Source organism: Gorilla gorilla, chromosome 20 (assembly GCF_029281585.2).
Source record: "Gorilla gorilla gorilla isolate KB3781 chromosome 20, NHGRI_mGorGor1-v2.1_pri, whole genome shotgun sequence".
NCBI classification, from domain to species: domain Eukaryota; kingdom Metazoa; phylum Chordata; class Mammalia; order Primates; family Hominidae; genus Gorilla; species Gorilla gorilla.
Window position 1 is genome coordinate 60,467,524 of NC_073244.2, and position 24,530 is coordinate 60,492,053.

Consider the following 24,530-nt stretch of genomic DNA (forward strand, 5'->3'; position numbering starts at 1 on the left):
TGCTTTCAGAATTCTTTGTCTTCAGTTTTAAATAATTTGTTTATAATATGTCTCAATGAACTCTTCTTTGGGTTGAATTTTATTAGAGACCTCTGAACTTCTTGTACCTGGATGTTTGTATCTTTCTCCAGATTAGGGAAGTATTCAGCTATTTTTAAAAATAAACTTTGTCCTTTTCTCTCTTCTCCTCTGTAAATCTTGTTATGTAAATGTTCTCTTGATGGCCTCCCATAGATATTGTAGACTTTCTTTGGTCATCTTCATTTCTTTTTCTTTTTCTCCTCTGACTGGATGATTTAAAATGATGTCTTTGAATTTGCTTATTCTTTCTTCTGCTTTTCTAGTCAGCTGTTGAAGCCATCTATTGTATTTTTTGTTTATTGTTATTCTTCAGCTCAAAAATGTTTGTTTGGTTCTTTTTCATGTTTTTAGTGCCTTTGTTTAGCCTCTTCTTTCGTTGTTCTGTTGTTTTCCTGATATTGTTAAATTGTTTTCTGTGTTCTTTTATAATTAACTGAGATTCTTTAGAACCATTATTGTGAATTCTTTGTCAGGCAATTAGTGGATCTGCTATTCTTTGGAGTCAGCTAATGGAAGTTTATTGTTTTCCTTTGGTGTTGTCATGATTCTCCAATTCTTCATGATTTTTATAGTCTTGAGAAAAGCATCTGAAGAAGCATTAACTTCAAATGCTTTTTTTGGGGAGAAGAGTGGTGCTCTCTGGCACTGGGTCCAGTGGCACAGAGTGCCAACTGTGGGTGGGGGTGCATGTGGTAGGTCCAGGTTGGAGGGACACAGAGTCTTGTTAGCACAGGCAGCTGGGGGCTGTGATGTTGACACCTGCATGGTCCTTGGTGGCAACAGCTGTGGGAGGTCCACAGTGGCTGTGAAGCTCCCACAGAGTTTTCTGGGATCTCAGCTGTGCCTCTTGCCTAGCATCTAGGGGCCAGGACTCGCAGCAGTGGAGGCTGGGGTCAGTGGTGTGCACACACTCTGCTGCAGAGGCTGGCTGTAGGCACAAGCATGGCAGCAGAGGCTAGTTGCAGGCTCATTAATGGTGGCAAGGGGTGGAGTCAGAGGCAGGGGCTGGGGTTGACTAAGGGCATGCATGTGGCAGTGGGGCCTGACAGCTTGTGCCTAACTGCAGGGGCCTGCTGCAGTCTGGCCACAGAGGTCAGGCCATCTGTATGTACGTGGGCAGTTGCAGGGCTGAGCTGGAGGCGTGTGTGCACATGCAGCCGCAGGGCCTAGCTGAGGGTGCAAACGTGATGCTGGAGTTAGAACCTGGGGATGGGGAGGCATGGCTGTGTGCAGGCACATGCATGGTAGCTGTGCTGGGTCCTTGGCTCAGAGCACTTGTAGAGGCAGCAGCTGGGGTGACTCCATAGAGGAGGGGTATTGGCTTAGGCACCCAGAGAATGCGATGGCCACTGGGGTGAGTCCCTGGGTCTGGTCTGGGTGACCATGGTATTGAACAGCTTAGGTGGTTTCAGGGACAGAGGAAGGAGAAATTAGAGGGCCAGACACCTGGAGACTGTGAAGGTGGAAAAAACTACAGGGCTTTTGCTGCTGCAATGCTGGCAGTTGGTTTCCTCAGTTGTGAAAGCTGCTTGGTTCCTCTGCAGAAAATGGTGCTGGCATCAGCCATTGGTAACACCAAGGTGTCCTTGGTGGTGAAAACTGTGGGGAGCTGCACAGTGGCCAGGAGTGCTGTTGAGGTCCTCAGTACAGAAGTCTGCTAGAGTCCCGTGTTGAGCAGGCCACTAGGGGACGCTGTGGCTCCCACCAGCATGGCTGATACTGACAGCCTGTCCCACTTCTTGGTTCCCCATTATCTCCATATGTCTCGGCAATGCCAGTCTCCACGGAAATGTGAATGGAGTGAAACTGAAGCTGGTTGGGCAGAGTCCCAAAACACTGGGGAAGCTGGTGGTACAGCCTGCTCTCATTATCCCTGAAAGAGGGTTATGCGAGCCAGGGAATTCCCTCTCCATGCTGAGCAGTGCTGGCTCGGGGGATGGGGTGATGTGGGCAAAATGGAATTGTTCTTTCCACCCTTTCTGTGTGGGTTTTTCTAGGGTTCTTTCTCCCACTAAAAGTCAGCTGAAGCCGACTTCTCAATTCTTCCAGAGTAATTTTTATTTTATTTTATTTATTTATTTATTTTTGAGACGGAGTCTTGCTGACTTCCAGGCTGGAGTGCAGTGGCCTGATCTCGGCTCACGCAACCTCCGCCTCCCGGAATCAAGCAATTCTCCTGTCTCAGCCTCCCAAGTAGCTGGGATTACAGGAACGCGCCACCATGCCCAGCTAATTTTTGTATTTTTTGTAGAGACGGGGTTTCCCCATGTTGGCCAGGCTGGTCTCGAACTCCTGACCTCAAGTGATCCTCTCGCCTCAACCTCCCAAAGTGCTGGGATTACAGGCATGAGCCACCGCGCCCGGCCCAGAGTAATTTTTGTTCAAGGATAGTTGCCAAATTGTTGCTCTTTATAGAGAAAGGGAGGCTGGATCCCTTTCTCTGCCATCATGATAGGAAATAATTGGCTCTGTCTCCCATCTTACTTTGCTATTTGTTTCTCCTGGTCTGTATTTTGTTTTTTCTCTTTTCTTGCCTTCTTTTGGATTGACTTAGTAGTTATTTATCATTCCATTTTTTTTTTCCTCCACTAGTCTGGAAGTTATCCACTCTGTTTTCTGTTCTTTCAGTGATTTAGTGATTTCCCCAGAATTCACAATATGCATTCTTAATTTATCGATGTTTAAAGGTAATCAGTACTTCACTGTCTCTCAAGATAAGGGCTCCAAAACTCTTTATATCCATTTACATGCATTCCTAACTTACATTTGAATGTTATATCATGTTTTTGTTTTGTTTTGTTTTGTTTTGAGACGGAGTCTTACTTTGTCACCCAGGCTGGAGAGCAGTGGTGCAATCTCAGCTCACTGCAACCTTTGCCTCCTGGGTTCAAGTGATTCTCCTGCCTCAGCCTCTCAAGTAGCTGGGATTACAAGCATGCACCTCATGTATTTTTATTTCATATTATTTTGCTAAAATGCAAAGATATTATTGTTTTATTATATGGTTAATGTTCAATTAGATGTACTACTTCCTATTTATTGCTTTCTTTGATCTTTATTCTATCTTGCATCCTGGCCCTTCCATGAGGGATTTCCTTCTACTTGAATATCCTTTAAATTACTCTTTTTTTTTTTTTTTTTTTTTTTTTTGAGACAGAGTCTCACTCTGTCGCTGAGGCTAGAGTGCAGCGGCACTGTGTCAGCTCACTGCAGTTTCCTGCCTCAGCCTCCCAAGTAGCTGGGATTACAGGTGCCCACCACCACGCCTGGCTAGTTTTTATATTTTTAGTAGAGACGGGGTTTCACCATGTTGGCCAGGCTGGTCTTGAACTCCTGACCTCAGGTGATCCACCTGCCTTGGCCTCCCAAAGAGCTGGGATTACAGGCGTGAGCCACCATGCCCAGCCTAAATTGTTCTTTAGTGATAGTCTGCTAGTGGCCAATTCCCTACTTTTCTTTTCTGAAAATATCTTTCACTGTGTTTTGAAATCTATTGTATCTGGATATAGATTGCTAGCTTGGCAGTGCTTTTTTTTTTTCCCCCCTAGCACATTGAAGATAGCCTACTATCTTTCAGCTTTCTCTTTCTTTCTTTCTTTTTTTTTTTTTACACCAAGCCTCCCTCTGTCACCCAGGCTTTCGGCTCACTGCAACCTCCGCCTCCCAGGTTCAAGCAATTCTTGTGCCTCAGCCTCCTGAGTAGCTGGGACTACAGGCACATGCCACCACGCCAGGCTAATTTTTATATTTTTAGTAGAGACAGAGTTTCCTCATGTTGCTTAGGCTGGTCTCGAATTCCTGACATCAAGTGATCGGTTTGCCTCATCCTCCCAAAATCCTGGGATTACAGGCATGAGTCCGCTTCTGGCATCTTTCAGCTTTCTTTTTTTTTTTTTTTTGAGACGGAGTCTCGCTCTGTCGCCCAGGCTGGACAGCAGTGGTGCGATCTCGGCTCACTGTAACCTCTGCCTCCCGGGTTCACGCCATTCTCCTGCCTCAGCCTCCCGAGTAGCTGGGACTACAGGCGCCCGCCACCACGCCCGGCTAATTTTTTGTATTTTTAGTAGAGACGGGGTTTCACCATGTTAGCCAGAATGGTCTCAATCTCCTGACCTTGTGATCCGCCCACCTCGGCCTCCCAAAGTGCTGGGATTACAGGCATGAACCACCGCGCCCGGCCCCCAGCTTTCTTTATGGCTGTTGAGAATTCAGTTGTCAGTTTGAAGGTAATTTGTCTTTTTCACAAACAACCTTTTTTACCTTTTCAACTTTTTTTTTTTTTAGTTTCAGAGGGTACATCTACAGGTTTGGGACATGGGTAAATTGTGTGTTGCTGAAGTTTAGGGTATGAATTATCCCATCACCCAGCTAGTGAGCATAGTATCCAATAGGTAGTTTTTGAATCCTCATTCCCCTCCGTTCTTCCTCCTTCTAGTAGTCTTCAGTGTCTATTGCTGCCATCTTTATGTCCATGTGCACTCAATGTTTAGCTCCCATTTGTAAGTGACAATATGTGGTATTTGATTTTCTTTCTTTCTTTCTTTCTTTCTTTCTTTCTTTCTTTCTTTCTTTCTATCTCTTTCTTTTCTTTTCTTTCTTTCTTTTTTTTCTTTCTTCTTTCTTTTTTGAGATGGAGTCTCGCTCTGTTGCCCAGGCTGGAGTGCAGTGGCGTGATCTCGGCTCACTGCAACCTCCACCTCCTGGGTTCAAATGATTCTCCTGCCTCAGCCTCCCGAGTAGCTGGGACTACAGGTGCCCACCACCATGCCCGGCTAATTTTTTAGTATTTTTAGTAGAGACGGGGTTTCACCGTGTTAGCCAGGATGGTCTTGATCTCCTGACCTCGTGATCTGCCTGCCTCTGCCTCCCAAATGCTGGGATTACAGGCATGAGCCACCACACCCGGCCGGTTTTCTATTCCTATGTTAATTCACTTAGGATAATAGCCTCCAGCTGCATCCATATTGCTGCAAAGGACATGATTTTGTTCTTTTTCATGGCAGCATAGTATTCCACAGTATATATGTATCACATTTTCTTTATCTACCATTGTTGGGCATCTAGCTTGATTTCATGTCTTTGCTATTGTGAATAGTACTGTGATAAACATATGAGTACATGTATCTTTTTGGTAGAACGATTTATTTTCCTTTGGGTATATAGACCCTGTAATGGGATTGCTGGGTTGAATGGTAGTTCTCTTTTAAGTTATTTGAGAAATCTCCAAACTGCTTCCCACAGTGGCTGAACTAATTTACATTCCCAGCAACAGTGTGTAAGCATTCCCTTTCCTCTGCAGCCTCACCAACATCTGTTATTTTTTGTCTTTTTAATAGCCATTCTGATTGGTGTGGTGAGAAACACACCAGTGAGCATTTTTTCATATATTTGTTGGCTGCATGTATATCTTCCTTTGAGAAGTATCTGTTCATGTCCTTTGCCCATTTTTTAAATGGGGTTATTTATTTTTTGCTTATCAAATTACTTAAGTTTCTCATAGATTCTGGATATGAGACTATTGTTGGATGCATAGTTTGCAAATATTTTCTCTCCTTCTTGTTGAGTTTCTTTTGCTGTGCAGAAGCTCTTCAGTTTAATTGGATCCCACTTGTCTGTCAATTTTTGTTGTTGCAAGTGCTTTTAAGGACTTTTAATTCATAAATTATTTGCTGATGCACAGGTACCTTTTAACATTGTTTCTCTACACCTTCACTGTAATATTTCTAATGGGGAATTCCTTTTATTTTGCTTGGGATTCTTTTGGCTTCTTGCATCTATGGATTACTTTTTTCATTAGTTCCAAAAATTCTCAGCCATTGTTTGTTCACATATTGTCTCTGACTCACTGGCCATGTCATCTCATTTGTTAGACCTTTTTACTATATCATCTAGGTCTTAGAAACTCTCATATTTTCTACCTATGTTCCTCTCACTCCTGGCCCCAATTAATCACCAATCTGTTTTCTATCATCATGGATTAGATTTGTCTTTTTTTTTCTTCAGAGTAAGTAGAATCATACTATATGCATTCTTATATCTGACTTCTTTCACTTAGCATGTTTTTAGTATTCATCTATGATACTGGATGTATTGGAGGTTCGTTCCTTTTTATTCCTAAGTATTATTCCATTTTATGATTATACCACAATTTCTTTATCCATTCTCCTACTCAGAGGCATCTGAGTTGTTTCCAGTTTAGGGCTGTCTCAAGTAGAGCTGCTTTGAGAGTTCATGTACAAGTCCTTGTATGGACATATGTTTTCATTTCTCTTGGATAAACACCTAAGAGAAGGATCATTGGGTCACTGGGTTACGTGGTAACGGTATGTTTAATTTCATAAGAATTTGTGGAACTGTTTCCAAAGTGGTTTTAAATCAGTTTTCCATTCTTACTAGTATGGTTTGAGAGTTCTGGTTGTCCCACATCCTTGTCAATACTTGATGACATCAGGCTTTTTAATTTTAACCATTCTGGCAGATGTGTGGTGTGGTATGCCATTGTGATTTTAATTTGCCTATTTCTCAGGACTACTAATGTTGGCTACCTTGGAAAGTGCTTATTGGCCTTTTACAGAACTTGTCTTGTAAAGTATCTTTTCAAGTCTACTGCCCATTTTAAAAATCAGGGTTTTTTTTGGGCGGTGAAATTATTGAGTTGTAAGCATTCTTTATATATCCTAAATGCAAGTTCTTTGTCAGTTGTACATATTGTGGATATTATATCTCATTCTGGGGTTTGTCTTTCGTTAATGAAGCCTTTTGATGAAAAGACATAATTTTGATGATGCCCAATTTATCAATTTTCTTTCATGTTTTGAGCTTTTTACATCCTAAGACAGTTCTGTTTACCTCAAAGTTGCAAATATATATATATTTTTTGAGATAGGGTCTCACTCTGTTGCCCAGGCTGGAGTGCAGTGGCACGATCTTGGCTCACTGCAGCCTCTGCCTCCCAGGCTCAAGTGATTCTCCCGTCTCAGTCTCCCAAGTAGCTGGGACTACAGGCGCCCGCCACCACGCTTGGCTAATTTTTATATTTTTAGTAGAGATGGGGTTTCACCATGTTGGCCAGGCTGGTCTCAAACTCCTGACCTCAAGTGATCTGCCCACCTCAGCCTCCAAAAATTCTGGGATTACAGGCATGAGCCACCGCGCCTGGCCAAGGTTGCAAAGATTTTTCTCCTGTGTTTTAAAGTTTTTGCTTTTTCTGTTTAGATATCTATTTCACATAAATTTCTGTATAAGGTATAAGGCAAGGATCAAGATTAAATTTTTTTCTATTTAGATATTCAGTTGTTCTAGCACTATTTGTTAATAAGACTATCCTTTTCTTATTAAGCTGCCTTGGTATCTTCGTTGACAATTAGTTGTCCACAATATGTTTCTGGGCTCTACTCAGTATCATTAGTTAACATGTCTATTTTTTTAAAACCAATACGTCCCTGCTTTGATTACTAAGGTATTATAGTAAACCTTAAAATCAAATTGTATGAGTTCTCCAACTGTGCTATTTTTTTTCCAAAATTGTTTTGACTATTGTAAATCTTTGTTCTCCAAGTAAATTTTAGAATTACCTTCCCAGACTGAGTGTGGTGGCTCATGCCTGTAATCCCAGCACTTTGGGAGGCCGAGGCGGGCAGATCACCTGAGGTCCAGAGTTTGAGACCAGCCTGGCCAACATGATGAAACCCTGTCTCTACTAAAAATACAAAAATTAGCTGGGCATGGTGGCGCACGCCTGTCCCAGCTACTTGGGAGGCTGAGGCAGGAGAATCACTCGAACTTGGGAGGCGGAGGTTGCAGTGAGCGGAGATCGCACCAATGCACTCCAGCCTGGGCGACAGAGTGAGGCTCCATCTCAAAAAAAAAAAGAAAAAGAAAATAAAAAGCCTTCTGTGGTGTTAATTGGGATTGCATCAAATCTGTAGATCATTTCTGAAACAGCTTTCCTTGCATTCCCAGTTGTGTAGAAGGGCCAGGAGCAAGCTTCTGCTTCATTTTTATTGTGAAGGTGTAGCCCTTTGAAGTGTCAGATTTAAGAGGGGAACTTCTATTCTGATCCTTATTTTGGGCAGGCTCTGGTGTTTTATATCTGGTCTCCATGGCCCCCTTTTGTATCTGAAAAGTCATAAAATTGGAAACTGCGGGTCCAGTTTGTTGTATTTGGCATACATCTTTGGGACAAAGTATCTTTGGAAGTCCCCTTTCTCCACTGCTTTGCCTGTACTTCAATGTTTGCCTGATAATTCCTTATTATCTTGTCAACATTTTTATTTTGTTAGAAGATTTAAAAATATCTTCCAGCCTTTTAAATTATTTCCAATGAGAAAATTGGTTCAAATCTCTAGCTTATTACTGGAATAGCATATAGTATTTTATTTTCTAAAATGTGATCAAACTCTACTTGCTTGCCTTTTGCTTTTATCAGTGAACCTTGGCAAGCTGTCCATTGCAGTTCTTACAGAGCAATGAGCTGAATTTTTTTTTTTTTTGAGATGGAGTCTCGCTGTCGCCCAGGCTGGAGGGCAGTGGTGCGATCTTGGCTCACTGCAACCTCTGCCTCCCAGGTTCAAGCAATTCTCCTGCGTCAGTCTCCCAAATAGCTGGGACTACGGGCACGTGCCACTATGCCCAGCTGATTTTTGTATTTTTAGTAGAGACAGGGTTTCACCATGTTGGCCAGGATGGTCTCGATGAATGAGATGAATTTTTAAGGATTTGTAGGAGTTAGCCAAGTGAAGAATGGTGGTGGGGGTGGAGTTGGTATTGTGTGAGAGGGGGTATGATGGGCCCTGATACGGTTAGTAGTTAAATCTGGCCAGAACATGGAATGTGAAGAGGGCCACAGGGACGTATGAGGCCAAAATGGTCAGCAGGGCTCACATCAAAAAGTCGAACCAGCAGTTGCTGTCACACAGCACGACTCCATGGGAACATTATGATCATAGTCTGTGTGCTCCTGGACATGCTGTAATAGGAACTTTAGAAAGTTGGCTTTTACCCATTAGTCTCAGTAGAGAGGGAAGGTAGACAGTGAATAAGAAACCCCATCACTAGAGCAGAGACCACAGAGTCCCCAAGAAGACTGTAGAAAATGCATCTCCTAGGCTCTCCCATGGTCATAAATTCTCTAGGATCACACAAACGAATTCACGTCCCTGAAGGCGGGTGCCTTCTAGGATTCATCCCAGGCTCTATCTTACCCAGATCAGTAATGCTAAGCCAGTGTTAGCCTTTTTTATCTTGAAGATAAGGGAAAAGGAGACTATCTCCTACTGGGCCAAATGGTTCGATTTGATTCCACCCTCTATCCCCAGGAATGTTGAAATACTTTTAAAGCTGATAAACCTAGGGAAACTGCCTCCTGACGCCAAGCCCCCTGTCAACCTGCTTTACAACCCAACCTCCATCTACAATGCCTGGCTCAGTGGCCTTCCGCAGCACATCAAAAGCATGGTTCTCCGCGAGGTGACTGAGTGCAACATAGAGACTCAGTTTCTTAAGGTCAGTAAACATAGCTGAGGGGGGAACCTAGAGTTCCTGAAAGCCTTTAGCACAACAGAAATTTTAGCTTTTATTAGCACCAGCAAAAATCCCGGAAGCACCAGAATCATCTGTGGCTCTCAGTAATACAAAGTACTATAGTTTGCGGAATGGCCTTCCATGGATAATGCTAGGTGGATTGATTTTCCATGTCAGGGGGTTAGCTTGGACATCTGATTTTCTCAGTGATCCAGGGATTTTCAGGAGTTTTCCAGGGAAGATAGAATGTATACCTGTCTATATTTTTTTGTTATTGTTTAGTTCAATGACACTTTAACACCTCTTTGTTCTCTTTGCAGGCTAGCGAGGGCCCAAAGTTTGCATTCCTGTCCTTTGTTGAAGCCATGTCCTTCCTTCCTCCGTCTGTCTTCTGGTCTTTTATCTTCTTCCTGATGTTGCTGGCCATGGGGCTGAGCAGCGCAATAGGGATTATGCAGGGCATCATTACTCCACTCCAGGACACCTTCTCTTTCTTCAGGAAACATACAAAGCTGCTCATAGGTACTCTGACCTAGGCCCTACTCCTAACAATGACCCTGACCCCTGACACCACTGGGACTCTTTTTTTTGGGACAGGGTCCCTGTAGCCCAGGCTGGAGTGCAGTGGTGTGATCTCGGCTTACTGCAACTTCTGCCTCCTGGGTTCAAGTGATCCTCCCACCTCAGCCTCCCCAGTAGTTGGGACCATAGGCGTGCATCACCACGCCCGGCTAAGTTTTGTAGCTTTTGTAGAGATGGGCTTTCGCCATGTTGCCTGGCTGGTCTCAGACTCCTGAGCTTAAGGAATCTGCCCACTTCGGCTTCCCAAAATGCTTGGATTACAGATGTAATCCACCTTGCCCGGCTACCACTGGGTCTGCCACCAGCCCTGGTCTATGACCTCTACTTAGCCCTTGTCACCCAGCTCTGACTTCTAACCTTGATCCAGATCTCATGTTTTCTCCAGTGGGAGTCTTTTTGCTCATGTTCGTGTGCGGCCTCTTCTTCACTCGACCTTCAGGCAGCTACTTCATCAGACTGCTGAGTGACTACTGGATAGTCTTCCCCATCATCGTCATTGTCGTATTTGAAACCATGGCTGTATCCTGGGCCTATGGGGCCAGGAGGTGATGTCCTAAGCCCAGGTTCTCACAAAGCATGGGACTATAGGGAAGGGTGACCCCTTTCTTGTTGCCTCTACTGTCAACCCACCTAGTGTGACATAGGGACCCTTAATTTCAGAGTCTTCTGGGAAATCTTTTTATTCATTCATCCATTTTCGCATATATTTTGGGTGCTGAATATGTGCCAGGCACTATTTTAGTCATCAGGTATAGGGGCATTGAATAAAAGAAGTATTCCTATTCTCAGAAAGCTTGCATTTTAGTGGTCTAGAGAGACAATAACCAACTTAGCAAATAAAGAATAAAAACGTTGAGAATAAATACAGGCGATAGGAGGAATCAAAGGATGAGGTCAGATGGCCCATAGTGGGAGTGTGTGTGGGCACCAAGTCACATACGACTTCAGGGAGGGCCCTTCCGATAGGGTGACATGTGAGCAGACTCCTGAATGATAGGAGGGAGGGAGTCATGACAAGATTTTGAGGAAAGTGCTCCCTGCAGGGAAACAGAAATTACCAAGGCCAGAGGAAGCATAATGCCTAGAGTTTTTGAGAAACAAGGAAGTCAGAGAGGCTGGAATAGAAGATATTAGGAGATGGGGCTAAAGAAGTGATGGTGGCCAAGTCATGTAGGGTTTTTTAAGCCACGATAGGACTCAGCTTTGTATGCAGAATGGCAGATGAAGCATTGGAGGGTTTTGAGTAGGAGAATGACATTTTCAGGTGGGAGTGCCATTATTAGATTTGTTTTTTAAAAAGGTATCTATGGCTGCTGTCTGGAGAACAGACCAGGAAGAGTCAAGAGTGAAGCCAGGATAAGAGTTGGAAGCTATGTAATATTTCTTTTTTTTTTTTCTTTTTGAGATGGAGTCTTGCTCTGTTGCCCAGGCTGGAGTGCAGTGGTGCGATCTCAGCTCACTGCAACCTCCGCCTCCCGGGTTCAAGCAATTCTCCTCCCTCAGCCTTCTGAGTAGCTGGGATTACAGGCATGCACCACCACGCCTGGCTAATTTTTGTATTCTTAGTAGAGACGGGGTTTCACCATGTTGGCCAGGCTGGTCTCGAACTCTTGACCTCGTGATCACCTGCCTCAGCCTCCCAAAGTGCTAGGATTACAAGCGTGAGCCACCCTGCCTGGTGAAAGCTATGTAATATTTCAAGTGAGAGCTAAGAATGGCTTGGTCAAAAGTAGAAGAGTTGTGGATTAAGAGAAGTGGTCTGATTCTGGAAGGTAGAGCTACCTGGGAAAGAGAACAAGATAATCTGGGAGTGAGACCTTCAAGATATAGCTGTGGAATGTAAGTCTATAGTAGAGGTAGCCAGGGCAACTCCGGGGGCACAGATGGTTAGTTAAGGAAGACTGGAGAGTTAGGGAAGGTGGCCTAGAGGAGAGGATGCTTGAGCAGAGCCTGGACAGATGAATAGGTGGAGATAGGGTGATGGGCACCCTAGACCAAAAGACCCCACTTGTATATTTATTGAGATTGAGAATATGTACTAAAGGAGACTGGATAGGTGGCTGAAATAAACTAGATAAGTTCACCAAGGGCCTAATGCCACTTTCTTTTATCTGTGTTCAGTGCTGGATATCCAGCACTTAGAAGAGTTTCTGGTATAATTCAGGGGTGAAAGCCTCAGCATTTTCATCTGATAGTGGTTCTTGGAGTCAGTTTGCTCACTTATGAACTCATTTATTAACTCACCCAACAAACATTTTCTTGAGACTTTGTGTCAGGAAAGCCTTGTGGTACTGGGATGTGAATGACTTACATTGAGATACTCTTCTCAAAGAGCTCAGAGTCCAAAGAGAAAGATGTATATAAGCAGAAAATCCCAGTACCCGGTGGTAAGTCTATAGTAGAGGTAGCCAGGGAAACTCCGGGGGCATAGATGGTTAGTTAAGGAAGACTGGAGAGTTAGGGAAAGTGGCCTAGAGAAGAGGATGCTTGAGCAGAGCCTGGACAGATGAATAGGTAGAGATAGGGTGATGGGCACCCTAGACCAAAAGACCCCACTTGTATATTTATTGAGATTGAGAATATGTACTAAAGGAGACTGGATAGGTGGCTGAAATAAACTAGATAAGTTCACCAAGGGCCAAATGCCACTGTCTTTTATCTGTGTTGTTCACTGCTGGATATCCAGCACTTAGAAGAGTTCCTGGCACATCGTAGACATTCTCATATTTATGGGATGAATGAAAGAGACTTGGCCTTTCTCCTGAGGCCATTGGATACCCATGGAAAGTTCTTGAGCAGGAGAGGGGTGTTTGGAAAAGTTTCTTGGGTTAGGATAGAAGACAGACTGACTAGGGGGAAGATGAGAGAGGACAAGACTTGACATGAAACAGGAGATTAGAGATACAATAGAATGTTTGAAAGATGCCAGGGTTGGGCTGGCCCTGCCTCCAAGGTGGTGAGGCCTAACTGGGCATCCCACACTCTGGTGGCCCTTCTCCAGGTTCCTTGCAGACCTGACGATCCTGTTGGGCCACCCCATCTCTCCCATCTTTGGTTGGCTGTGGCCCCATCTGTGTCCAGTTGTGCTGCTAATCATCTTTGTGACCACGATGGTTCATCTTTGTATGAAGCCGATCACCTACATGTCCTGGGACTCAAGCACTGTGAGCCTCCCCCAGGACCCAGAACCCCTTTGGGAGTGGGGGCCAGACCTTTCAATTCACTCTGGGTGAAAGAACCCAGTCATCTCATTCTCTTACTGCCCGAAGACTCATGGGTTTTCTGCTTTGGTTCCCCACCCATCCTTCCCCTCCACAACTCTTCCTCTTCTCTTGGGGATTTTGATATTCTGAACCCTTTTCCCATCTCTCCACAGTCAAAAGAGGTGCTTCGACCATACCCACCATGGGCACTGCTCTTGATGATCACCCTTTTTGCCATTGTCATCCTCCCCATCCCTGCATACTTTGTATACTGCCGCATACATAGGATTCCCTTCAGGCCCAAGAGCGGAGATGGGCCTATGACAGCCTCCACATCCCTACCACTAAATCACCAGCTAACACCCAGTAAAGAGGTTCAAAAGGAAGAAATTCTACAAGTTGATGAAACAAAGTACCCATCAACTTGTAATGTGACTTCCTAACTTCATTAATTTGGCTTCACATAACATATCCCTTAGAACAGATCCAATAGGCAACTCTTAATATCAGCTTGCAACTGTTGATCTCCCTGGATCCAGAACCACTTTTATTTCCAAGAGGAGGGGCATTCTTTGGGGGGGGGTTCATGGGGCCTGGACTTGCAATCCCTTCCTGGGTCCCATCTTACCTGGTGACCACCATCATTGTTTTCCCCATTCTCTTCCTCAACACACATACATGCACAACGCATATACAATACTAGTGATGTCTACCAGTCCTGCTACTTCTGGGGTGCCTGTCTCCTGGAATGGAGCTGGAGGAGCAATGCTGTTGGTCAACCAATCAGTCTACTGGAACTCCAAGGACTGGATGTAAGCAGATCTTTTTTTCCTATAGATGTCTCAGATGTTCAGTTTTCCTGTCACAAGGCTCCCAGTCTGTATTAGTTCATTTTCACACTGCTAATAAAGACATACCTGAAACTGGGAACAAAAAGAGGTTTAACTGGACTTACAGTTCCACATGGTTGGGGAGGCCTCAATCATGGCGGGAGGTGAAAGGCACTTCTTACATGATGGCAGCAAGAGAAAAAATGAGGAAGAAGCAAAAGTGGAAACCCCTGATAAACCCATTAGATCTCATGAGACTTATTCACTATCAAGAGATTAGGATGGAAAAGACCAGCCCCCATGATTCAATTACCTCCCCTGGGTCCCTCCCATAACACGTGGGAATTCTGGGAGATATAATTGAAGTTGATATTTAAATGGAGACACAGTGAAACCATATCATTCTGCCCCTGGCCCCTCCAAATCTCGTCCTCACATTTCAAAAGCAATCATGCCTTCCCAACAGTCCCCCAATGTCTCAACTCATTTCAGCATTAATCCAAAAGTCCAAAGTGTCATCTGAGACAAGGCAAGTCCCTTCCACCTATGAGCCTGTAAAATCAAAAACAAGCTAGTTACTTCCTAGATACAATGGGGGTACTGGTATCAGGTAAATACAGCCATTCCAAATGAGAGAAATTGGCCAAAACAAAGGGGTTACAGGGCCCATGCAAGTCCAAAATCTAGGAGGGGAGTCAAATTTTAAAGCTCCATAATGATCTCCTTTGACTCCAGATCTCACATCCAGGTCATGCTGATGCAAAAGGTGGGTTCCCATGGTCTTAGGCAGCTCCACCTCGTGGCTTTGCAGGGTACAGCCCCCCTTCCAGCTGCTTTCACGGGCTGGTGTTGAGTGCGGCTTTTCCAAGCTCAGGGTGCAAGCTGTCAGTGGATCTACCATTCTGGGGTCTGGAGGACAGTGGCCCTCTTCTCACAGCTCCACTAGGCAGTGCCCCAGTAGGGACTCTGACTCTGTGTGAGGGCTCTGACCCCACGTTTCCCTTCTGCATTTCCCTCCCTGGCAGAGGTTCTCCATGAGGGCTCTGCCCCTACAGAAAACTTTTGCCTGGACATCCATGCATTTCCATATATCTTCTGAGATCTAGGCGGAGGTTCCCAAACCTCAATTCTTGACTTCTGTGCACCCGCAGGCTCAACATCACGTGGAAGCTGCCAAGGCTTGGGGCTTCTACTCTCTGAAGCCACAGCCCGAGCTGTACATTGGCCTCTTTCAGCCATGGCTGGAGTGGCTGGGACACAGGGCAACAAGTCCCTAGGCTGCACACTGCATGGGGACCCTGGGCCTGGCCCACAAAACCACTTTTTCCTCCTGGGCCTCTGGGCCTGTGTTGGGAGGGGCTGCCATGAATGTCTCTGATATGGCCTGGAGACATTTTCCGCATGGTCTTAGGGATTAACATTAGGCTCCTTGCTACTCATGCAAATTTCTGCAGCTGGCTTGAATTTCTCCTCAAAAATGGATTTTTCTTTTCCACTGCATCATCAGGCTGCAAATTTCCTGAACTTTTATGCTGTTTCCCTTTTAAAACAGAATGCTTTTAACAGCACCCAAGTCACCTTCTGAATACTTTGCTGCTTAGAAATTTCTTCTGCCAGATACACTAAATCATCTCTCTCAAGTTCAAAGTTCCACAAATCTCTAGGGCAGGGGCAAGATGCCACTAGTCACTTTGCTAAAACATAATAAAGAGTCATCTTTGCTCCAGTACCCAACAAGTTCCTCATCTCCATCTGAGACCACCTCAGCCTGGACCTTATTGTTCATATCAGCATTTTTGTCAAAACCATTCAGTAGGTCTTCAGGAGGTTCCAAACTTTCCCACATTTTCCTGTCTTCTTCTGAGCCCTCCAAACTGTTCCAACCTCTGCCTGTTACCCAGTTCCAAAGTTGCTTCCACATTGTCGGGTATCTTTTCAGCAACACCCCACTCTACTGGTACCAGTTTACTGTATTAGTTTGTTTTCGTGCTGCTGATAAATACATACCTGAAACTGGGAACAAAAAGGTTTAATTGGACTTACAGTTCCACATGGCTGGGGAGGCCTCAGAATCCTGGTGGGAGGTGAAAGGCACTTCTTACATGGTGGTGGCAAGAAAGAAAATGAAGCAAAAGTGGAAATCCCTGATAAACCCATCAGATCTCATGAGATTTATTCATTATCATGAGACAGCATGGAAAAGACCAGCCCCCATGATTCAGTTACCTCCCCCTGGGTTCCTCCCACAACACATGGGAATTCTGGAAGATACAACTGAAGTTGAGATTTAAATGGGGACACAGCCAAACCATATCACAGTCTTTCTAAAGCCAAATGTCCAGCCCTGAGTTCCTGCCCTCCCCTTGCTCTGGCAAACTCAGATTCTAGATTACCAGGCTTGCCTTATCCACGGGCTGGCCTTTAGCCAATGGAAACCTGGGAAATGGTGACTTCAACAAAGATGGGAAAGATATTAATGCGCTTGCTACTGATACATGATAATCCTATTATAGGTCTAAAATTATTTCTAAAAAGAGGTTGCACTCAAGGTTTTAACATTGTGTTGTGGACTGAGTACATCTGTAAATCAGTGCCACAACCAGTTACTAACAAGCTGTTTTGCTGAGCTCACCAAGAGTCCCATTGCTGCTCAGTACTGGGCACCACTGGTTTTTATCCCAGGGTCAAATCAACTGAACTTGCCCAGTGGATGATCACTGAGTGGGTCTTTAAGAACTTGTGGGAGGGTAGTGCCATGAGGGTGCTGAAGTACTCCCCAAAAGGAGACTGGGGCCTGTCAGTTACCTGCTGGGGATGGGGGCTGTGGGCAGAGGTGATTGGGATTCCCAAAGATCCAGGGAATGGGTTTCCCTTAAATGCTCAGAGATCTCAGGCTTTTAGATTGCTTAGAGCCCACGGGTTAAGTTTCAGTGATAAAGGAAAAGAAGACATCCCCAACCATTGGCAGGCAGGACTCAAGAGGTGGATCTGCAGAAAGGAAAGAGCAGAGGCATCCGAAGTTTCCAGACCTCTGAAGTCTGGCTCTTCAAGCTTGAAGATAGGAGGGCTGGAGGGGCGTGCACCTCTGTGTCATCACCCATTGGCTCCTGTGCCCTATTAGGCCAGCCCATCCACCCCCCAAAGTCCAAATGCTCTATCTGCTTGAAGACTTGTGCTATTGAATCGGGTAATGTGGGGATGGGAGAGAGAAGGCAGTGGGCTCCTCCTTCTCATCAAATAGTCTGGGTCTTCAACCCCTCCCTTTTGGGAACCCAGGGCACTCATCCTCCCTTCTGCCTCAAGGCCCCTCCCACCTACCTCCCCACCATCCCCGGTCCAGTTTTGGAGGTGGAACTTGGGAGAGGGGGATTGAAAAGTAGGGGCTTACCATCTCAAAGAAAGAAAGAAAAAATATTTTATTTCCCTGTTAGTGTGTTTCCCTCTCTCTCTCTCTCTCTCTCTGTCTCTCTCTCTCTTTCTTTCTTTCTTTTTTGACAGAGCCTTGCTCTGTTGCCCAGGCTGGAGTACAGTGTCTCGGTCTCGGCTCACTGCAAACTCTGCCTCCTAGGTTCAAGCAATTCTCCTGCCTCAGCCTTCTGAGTAGCTGGGATTACAGGGGTGCACCACCACGCCCAGCTAATTTTTGTATTTTCAGTAGAGACAGGGTTTCACCATGTTGCCCAGGCTGGTCTCGAACTCCTGACCTCATGATCTGCCCATTTTGGCCTCCCAAAGTGCTAGGATTACAGGCGTGAGCCACTGCACCCAGCCTTTTTTTTTTTTTTTTTTTTTTTTGAGACAGTCTCGGTCTGTTGCCCAAGCTGGAGTGCAGTGGCACGATCTTGGCTTACTGCAACCTCCACCTCCTGGGCTCACGCGATTCTTATGTCTCAGCCTCCCAAGTAGCTGGGATTATAGGCGCACACCACCGTGCCCAGCTAATTTTTGTATTTCTAGTAGAGATGGGGTTTTGCCATGTTGGCCAGGCTGGTCTCGAACTCCTGGCCTCAAGGGATCCGCCCGCCTCAGCCTCCCAAAATGCGTGAGCCACTGCACCTGGCCTAATTCTGCTTTCTAATTTGCATCCCTGACATGCGGGACGCTTCAGTAGGGATGGCGCCACGTTCAAGAGGCTGAAGAAGAAACCCAGGGCTAGCAAACGAGAAATAGGGTTTATTTGAGATAACTTACAGGGTGATCCAGTGGTGATGAGCTGGACAGGAGAACCACAACCACTTGCAAAATGCATGCAGTTTATATGGCACTTTCACTTAGCACCCTCCCCCAGCAACCTCCATGCAGCAGCCCTCATTCTCAGGGTGTGCTTAAGTTATTGCTGCCAGGCGTGTCTACCATATACACTCCACTCCAGCATACCCACCTTGTTGTGTTTTTTTTTGTTTTTGTTTTTCACTTTTTTGAGATGGAGTCTCACTCTGTCTCCAAGGCTAGAGTGCAGTGGTGCGATCTTGGCTCACTGCAACCTCTGCCTCCCGGGTTCAAGTGATTCTCCTGCCTCAGCCTCCCAAGTAGCTGGGATTACAGGTATGTGCCACCACACCTGGCTAATTTTTGTATTTTTAGTAGAGATGGGGTTTCACCATGTTGGACAGGCTTGTCTTGAACTCCTGACCTCAAGTGATCCACATGCCTGGGCCTCCCAAAGTGCTGGGTTTACAGGCGTGAGCCACTGCGACCTGGCCACTCTAGCATACCTTTGAATGGCCCTCACATTCTTGTGCCATTCTTCCACCATTTCCCTGGGGCCCGGTATGCGGAGGAGCATTGCAGCCAGACACCACAGCAGCAATACAAACTACAACAGAAAAAAATAATGAATATAAAAGTGGCTTCAGGTACTCAGGTTAACAGCTGCGAGGCACCATGGCAGGCCCGCAGTGGAGGAGAGGGGCAGCTCTCTGCAGACCCAACAGTCTGTTTTGTTCTGGAGAGAGACCACCGTCTGTGCCCAGCTGGCAAGAGGTTTGCTGCATACCATCTATGGGTGAAAAGTGAGATGTTTAGTGAGTACAAGAAGGGGCAAGTCATGGTCATTTTTTTCTTTTTGAGACAGAGTTTCACTGTTGTTGCACAGGCTGGAGTACAGTAGCTGGATCTCGGCTCACTGCAACCTCCGCCTCCTGGGTTCAAGCGATTCTCCTGCCTCAGCCTCCCAAGTAGCTGGGATTATAGGCACCCGTCATCATGCCCAGCTAATTTTTTGTTTTTTAGTACAGGTGGCGTTTTGCCATATTGGCCAGGTTGGTCTCAAACTGCTGGCCTCAGGTGATCCTCCCGCCTCGGCCTTCCAAAGTGCTGGGATGACAGGCATGTACCACTGCGCCCAGCCTCATGGTCATTTTACAAGAAACAGGAAGTTGTGTCCTTGTGAGACAGCATCACCCCGAGAGTGGCCTGGTGCTTGGTTTGCAATACCAAATAGGTTGGCCCCCTCTCTACAAAGTGTCACACGAGGCTGGAGTAAGACAATAGGGATATTATGCAGTGTGGGCATCCAGACGCTAGACTGTTACATACATCCCCCAGGTGCAGTGGAGAATGTTCTTCCATATCAGCCCCCCAAAGGGGGCTGCCAGCTACCATCCAATCCTGTGTTTCTCCTTGTAGCAGGCACATGGTGGGCCCCTTAAAGATGGTGCCCAGATGTCAGTGCACAGGACTGTTGGGTCCGGCTCCTAGAAGAAACCATCCAGGAAGCTCAGCCCATTGGCTACATGTCCTTTGCCTGTATCGAGCCAGATACTCTCAGTGGACAGCTGGATACAGGTGGAAGGACTGCCTCGTGACAAGCCATCTGTGTACCAGGCCTGGTCAGGAATTGGGCCCTGTCCCTCTTATATAAAGGAGGGAATATGTGGAGGCTCAGTGCCTCTGTCAAAGACTGTCCTTCAGCTGTCACATAGGTGACAGGGCCAAGCAGCAAACGGAACCCTGCGCTAGTTCGTGTACTCCTCTGTTGCAGGCATGCGTGCCATTTGGCCACAATCTGTTTCTGGGCATTCCCAGATTTTGGTTTCTGGAAGGTGTCCTACTTTAGACTAGGATAAAGGCTAAGGCCTCAGGATCCTGATAAGAGCAATGGTGGCTGAGTGTCTGGAGACTGGCGGCCACATATAGAGCTAGCTAACTATATATTGGTCACCTAAGAATGCACAGGCTGGCTGGGCGTGGCGGCTTACGCCTGTAATCCCAACATTTTGGGAGGCCAAAGTGGGCGGATCACCTGAGGTCAGGAGTTTGAGACCAGCCTGGCCAACATGGCAAAACCCTGTCTCTACTAAAAATACAAAAATTAGGTGGGCGTGGTGGCGGGCACCTGTAATCCCAGCTAACCTACTATGGGGTACTGGGTATGTACTAGCATGGGAACCCCTTTGGAACATCTTCCACTTGCTGTAAGGCATAACACGTAGTGCAGAATTATAGCTCCCTGACACTGTAACTTCAGTCCCCTTCCACAGCTGGAACCAGAATCCTAAAGGCACAAGTTTGTGTCCTTGCCTTTGCCACCGGTCCCAGTTGGCCCCCTTCTTGACTAAGTGGTACAGTGGCCTAAGGAGTTGAGCCAAATGGGAAATAAAAGGACACCACGGCCTTAGAAGAACTAAGAAGGTTTGCAGCCGCTTTGGTGGTGTAGGATGTGGGTAGGCCTGCACCATATGTAGAATGGCAAATTGAACACTGTTAGTCTTACCCAACCAGATGACACCAAGTATTTGACTGATAAGCCTGGACCCTGCCTTTGTCTGCATTGACCGCCCATCCTCTGTTAACCAAGTGAGACAGCAAGGTGAGGGCTATAGAGACTCAGAAGTTAGCTGGCAAAAGACTCAGAATTTAACATCAATGTAAAGGAAAACATGTACCCTCTCCAGGGTAGTCCATCTACTGAGGTCTGTGGCCACTAGGCATTGACAGATAGTGAGGCTATGGAAATATCCCCGCGGCAAGACAGTAAAGGTATATTGTTCTCCTTCCCAGGTGATAAGGTTAGGCTTTTTTTTTGAGAGGGAGTCTCGTTCTGTTGCCCAGGCTGGAGTGCAATGGCGTGGTCTCGGCTCACTGCAACTTCCGCCTCCCAGGTTCACACCATTCTCCTGCCTCAGCCTCCTGAGTAGCTGGGATTACAGGCGCCCGCCACCACGCCCAGCTAGGGTTAGGCTTTGTGTTCCCATCCAAATCTCGTCTTAAGTTGTAATCTCTATAATCCCCACGTGTCAGAGAGACCACGTGGAGGTAATTGAATCATTGGGGCGGTTTCCCCCATGCTGTTCTCGTGGCAGTGAGTGAGATCTCGCGAGATCTGATGGTTTTATAAGGGGCTCTTCCCCCTTCGCCCAGCCTCGTGAAGAAGGGGCCTTTCTTCCCCTTTGCCTTCTGCTGTGATCGTAAGCTTCCTGAGGCCTCCCCAGCTATGCTGAACTGTAAGTCAATTAAACCTCTTTCCTTTATAAATTACCCAGTTTTGGGCAGTTCTTTATAGCAGCTTGAAAACGGACTAATATACCAGGTGAATGCAATGACAAAATGAGGTGCGTCCAGTCCCTCTCTTATCCTCATAAGAAAGGAGGCGATATGAGAACAGCTGCATACATTAGGGGGACCGCTTTGTTGAACTCCCAGTAATATGTCATTCTCCGTGTCCCATCAGGCATCCACATGGGCCATGCAGGGCTATTGTATGGGCTGTTCACTGGTCTTATAATGTCTACCCAGACTTCTTTCCTTTTCAGTCCCTACGATCTCATCATGACCTCCTGGCAGGTGTTGTCGTTTCTTTTTTCTTTTTCTTTTTTTTTTTTTGAGACGGAGTCTCGCTTTGTCGCCCAGGCTGGAGTGCAGTGGCACGATCTCGGCTCACTGCAAGCTCCGCCTCCGGGGTTCGCGCCATTCTCCTGCCTCAGCCTCCGGAGTAGCTGGGACTACAGGCACCCGCCACCGCGCCCGGCTAATTTTTTGTATCTTTGAGTAGAGACAGGGTTTCACCGTGTTAGCCAGGACGGTCTCGATCCTCTGACCTCGTGATCCGCCCGCCTCGGCCTCCCAAAGTGCTAGGATTACAGGCGTGAGCCACCGCGCCCGGCCAGGTGTTGTCGTTTCAATGCTGCTATTCACAGAGGGGCTGGCAGCTGTGCTGGTGTCCATTTCGCATTCCCCTTGATCACGCGCTTCACCATCCTAACTCAGTCGGAATTCAGAGGGTCACAATCCTGATGAGACAGCCATTCCCAAGACGTACTCTGGGATAGGAGCTCTGTATACTAAATAGGGTTTGGGCAGCAGTCTCCTAACTTGTAATACTAGCTCAACCTGTCTGACTTTCACGACCCCCGCCCCCACCGACCATCTATTGTTATAGGCCACTGGAACCACGGATGTCACCACATACGAGAGTGCATTCAGCTCCAGTATCCGCTGGGAACAGCCTGTACATTCTTGTTTTTTTGTTTCGTTTTGTTTTTGAGACAGAGTCTCACTCTGTCACCAGGCTGGAGTGCAGTGGCACGATCTCGGCTCACTGCAACCTCTACCTCCCGGGTTCAAGCGATTCTCCTGCCTCAGCCTCCAGAGTAGCTGGGATTACAGGTGCCCAGCTAACTTTTGGTATTTTTGGTAGAGACGGGGTTTCACCATGTTGGTCAGGCTGGTCTCGAACTCCTCACCTCGTGATCTCCCCACCTCAGCCTCCCAAAGTGCTGGGATTACAGGCGTAAGCCACCTTGCCTCCTGGATGCATTCTTGGTTTTTTGCCTTTTTTTTTTTTTTTTTTCTGAGACGGAGTCTCACTCTGTGGTCCAGGCTGGAGTGCAGTGGCACGATCTTGGCTCACTGCAACCTCTGCCTCCCAGGTTCAAGTGATTCTCCTGCCTCAGCCTCCTGAGTAGCTGGGATTACAGGTGCCCACCACCACGCCCAGCTAATTTTTGTATTTTTAGTAGAGAGGAGGTTTCGCCATGTTGGCCGGGTTGGCCTCAAACTCCTGACCTCAGGTGATCCTCCCACCTCGGCCTCCCAAAGTGCTGGGATTACAGGCATGAGCCACTGCGCCCAGCCAGCCTGTGCATTCTTAGGTGACCAATATATAGTTAGCTAGCTCTATAGGTGGCCGCCAGTCTCCAGACACCCAGCCGCCATTGCTCTTACCAGGATCCTGGGGCCTCAGCCTTTGTCCCGGTCTAAAGGGGTTGGTGCCTGTATCCCCCTGTGGGAGGGGCAGTGGGCTGAGCCTGAGGCTTCTTCGTGAAGTGCTGTTTTGGCTTGAGCTTCTGCCACAGTCTGACCAGAACAGCATTAGGCTGTTTATCTATTTTCACAGTAGGCGTCCCTGCCACTACCTGGTCACACATTTGTCGGGGGTCCCCGACAGCCCCTTGGCTGTTTTTCCTTTGGTTCCCTTGTTTTTATTCCAGCAGCATGCACCCCTCACCTGTGCAGTTTCTGTTTCTCCTAAGCGGTGGCCCTTTGGGCCGCCTGAGACACTGGCTGTCCTACGAAGGGACTCAAGATAGACGCTAGTGTGCCACACCATTGGTTGTGTGCCTACTGTAAGATGGCATTTCTCATGCCCGCAGTGAAAAGCTCCTTGTCAGGGCCTCGGTAATGCTCAGTGTAGATAGCAAGCATCACCCCTAATACCCAGAGGATGCCCCTCAATTCCTCCATAATCTGTCATCACAAAGGAGATGTGGGGACGTTCCTTTCTTTCTTTCTTTTTGAGATGGAGTCTCACACTGTTGTCCAGGCTGGAGTGCAATGGCTCCATCTCAGCTCACTGCAACCTCTGCCTCCCGGGTTCAAACGATTCTTCTGCCTCAGCCTCCCGAGTAGCTGGGATTACAGGCACCTGCCACGACACCCGACTAATTTTTGTATTTTTAGTAGAGACGGGGTTTCACCATATTGGCCAGGCTGGTCTCAAACTCCCTACCTCATGATCCTCCTGCCTCGGCCTCCCAAAGTGCTGGGATTACAGGCCTGAGCCACTGCACCCAGCTGGGACATTCCTTTCATTTGGCCAGGCTGCCTTGCAGCTTGCAACCACCCGGCTTAGGAGGGGGTGGCCCGATCCTCATTATTGGTGCCATCGAGGCACCGCCTCAGGGCCGGATGGTTGGTGATGGATGCCATTCCACTCATCTCTGTTCCATGTCCCATAGACAGAGAAGCCACCCTGTGACCGACTGTCTCCCCCTTCTGCCTGAACCTAGTTCCCAGCTCCACCAACTCCACCACCATGGAATCCCGCACTTCGGTGTCTTCCAGGCAGGGGCAAGTCTTGCAGGGTGACCCC

General features: G+C 46.8%; 1 protein-coding gene across 4 annotated transcripts in view; it reads left to right on the forward strand.

The window, feature by feature from the left end:
* The window catches only part of SLC6A16 (solute carrier family 6 member 16), a 42,799-nt gene extending 28,488 nt beyond the window's left edge, over nt 1-14,311 (forward strand). For all 4 annotated transcript variants that reach the window (XM_063701519.1, XM_063701520.1, XM_019014517.4 and 1 more), the window contains 5 exons: nt 9,399-9,585; nt 9,924-10,125; nt 10,571-10,730; nt 13,187-13,349; nt 13,562-14,311. In XM_063701519.1, coding sequence (XP_063557589.1) covers nt 9,399-9,585; nt 9,924-10,125; nt 10,571-10,730; nt 13,187-13,349; nt 13,562-13,831 — 982 coding nt within the window. In that variant the 3' untranslated portion in view covers nt 13,832-14,311. The remainder of the gene's footprint in view (nt 1-9,398; nt 9,586-9,923; nt 10,126-10,570; nt 10,731-13,186; nt 13,350-13,561) is intronic.
* Nucleotides 14,312-24,530: the final 10,219 nt, after the last annotated feature.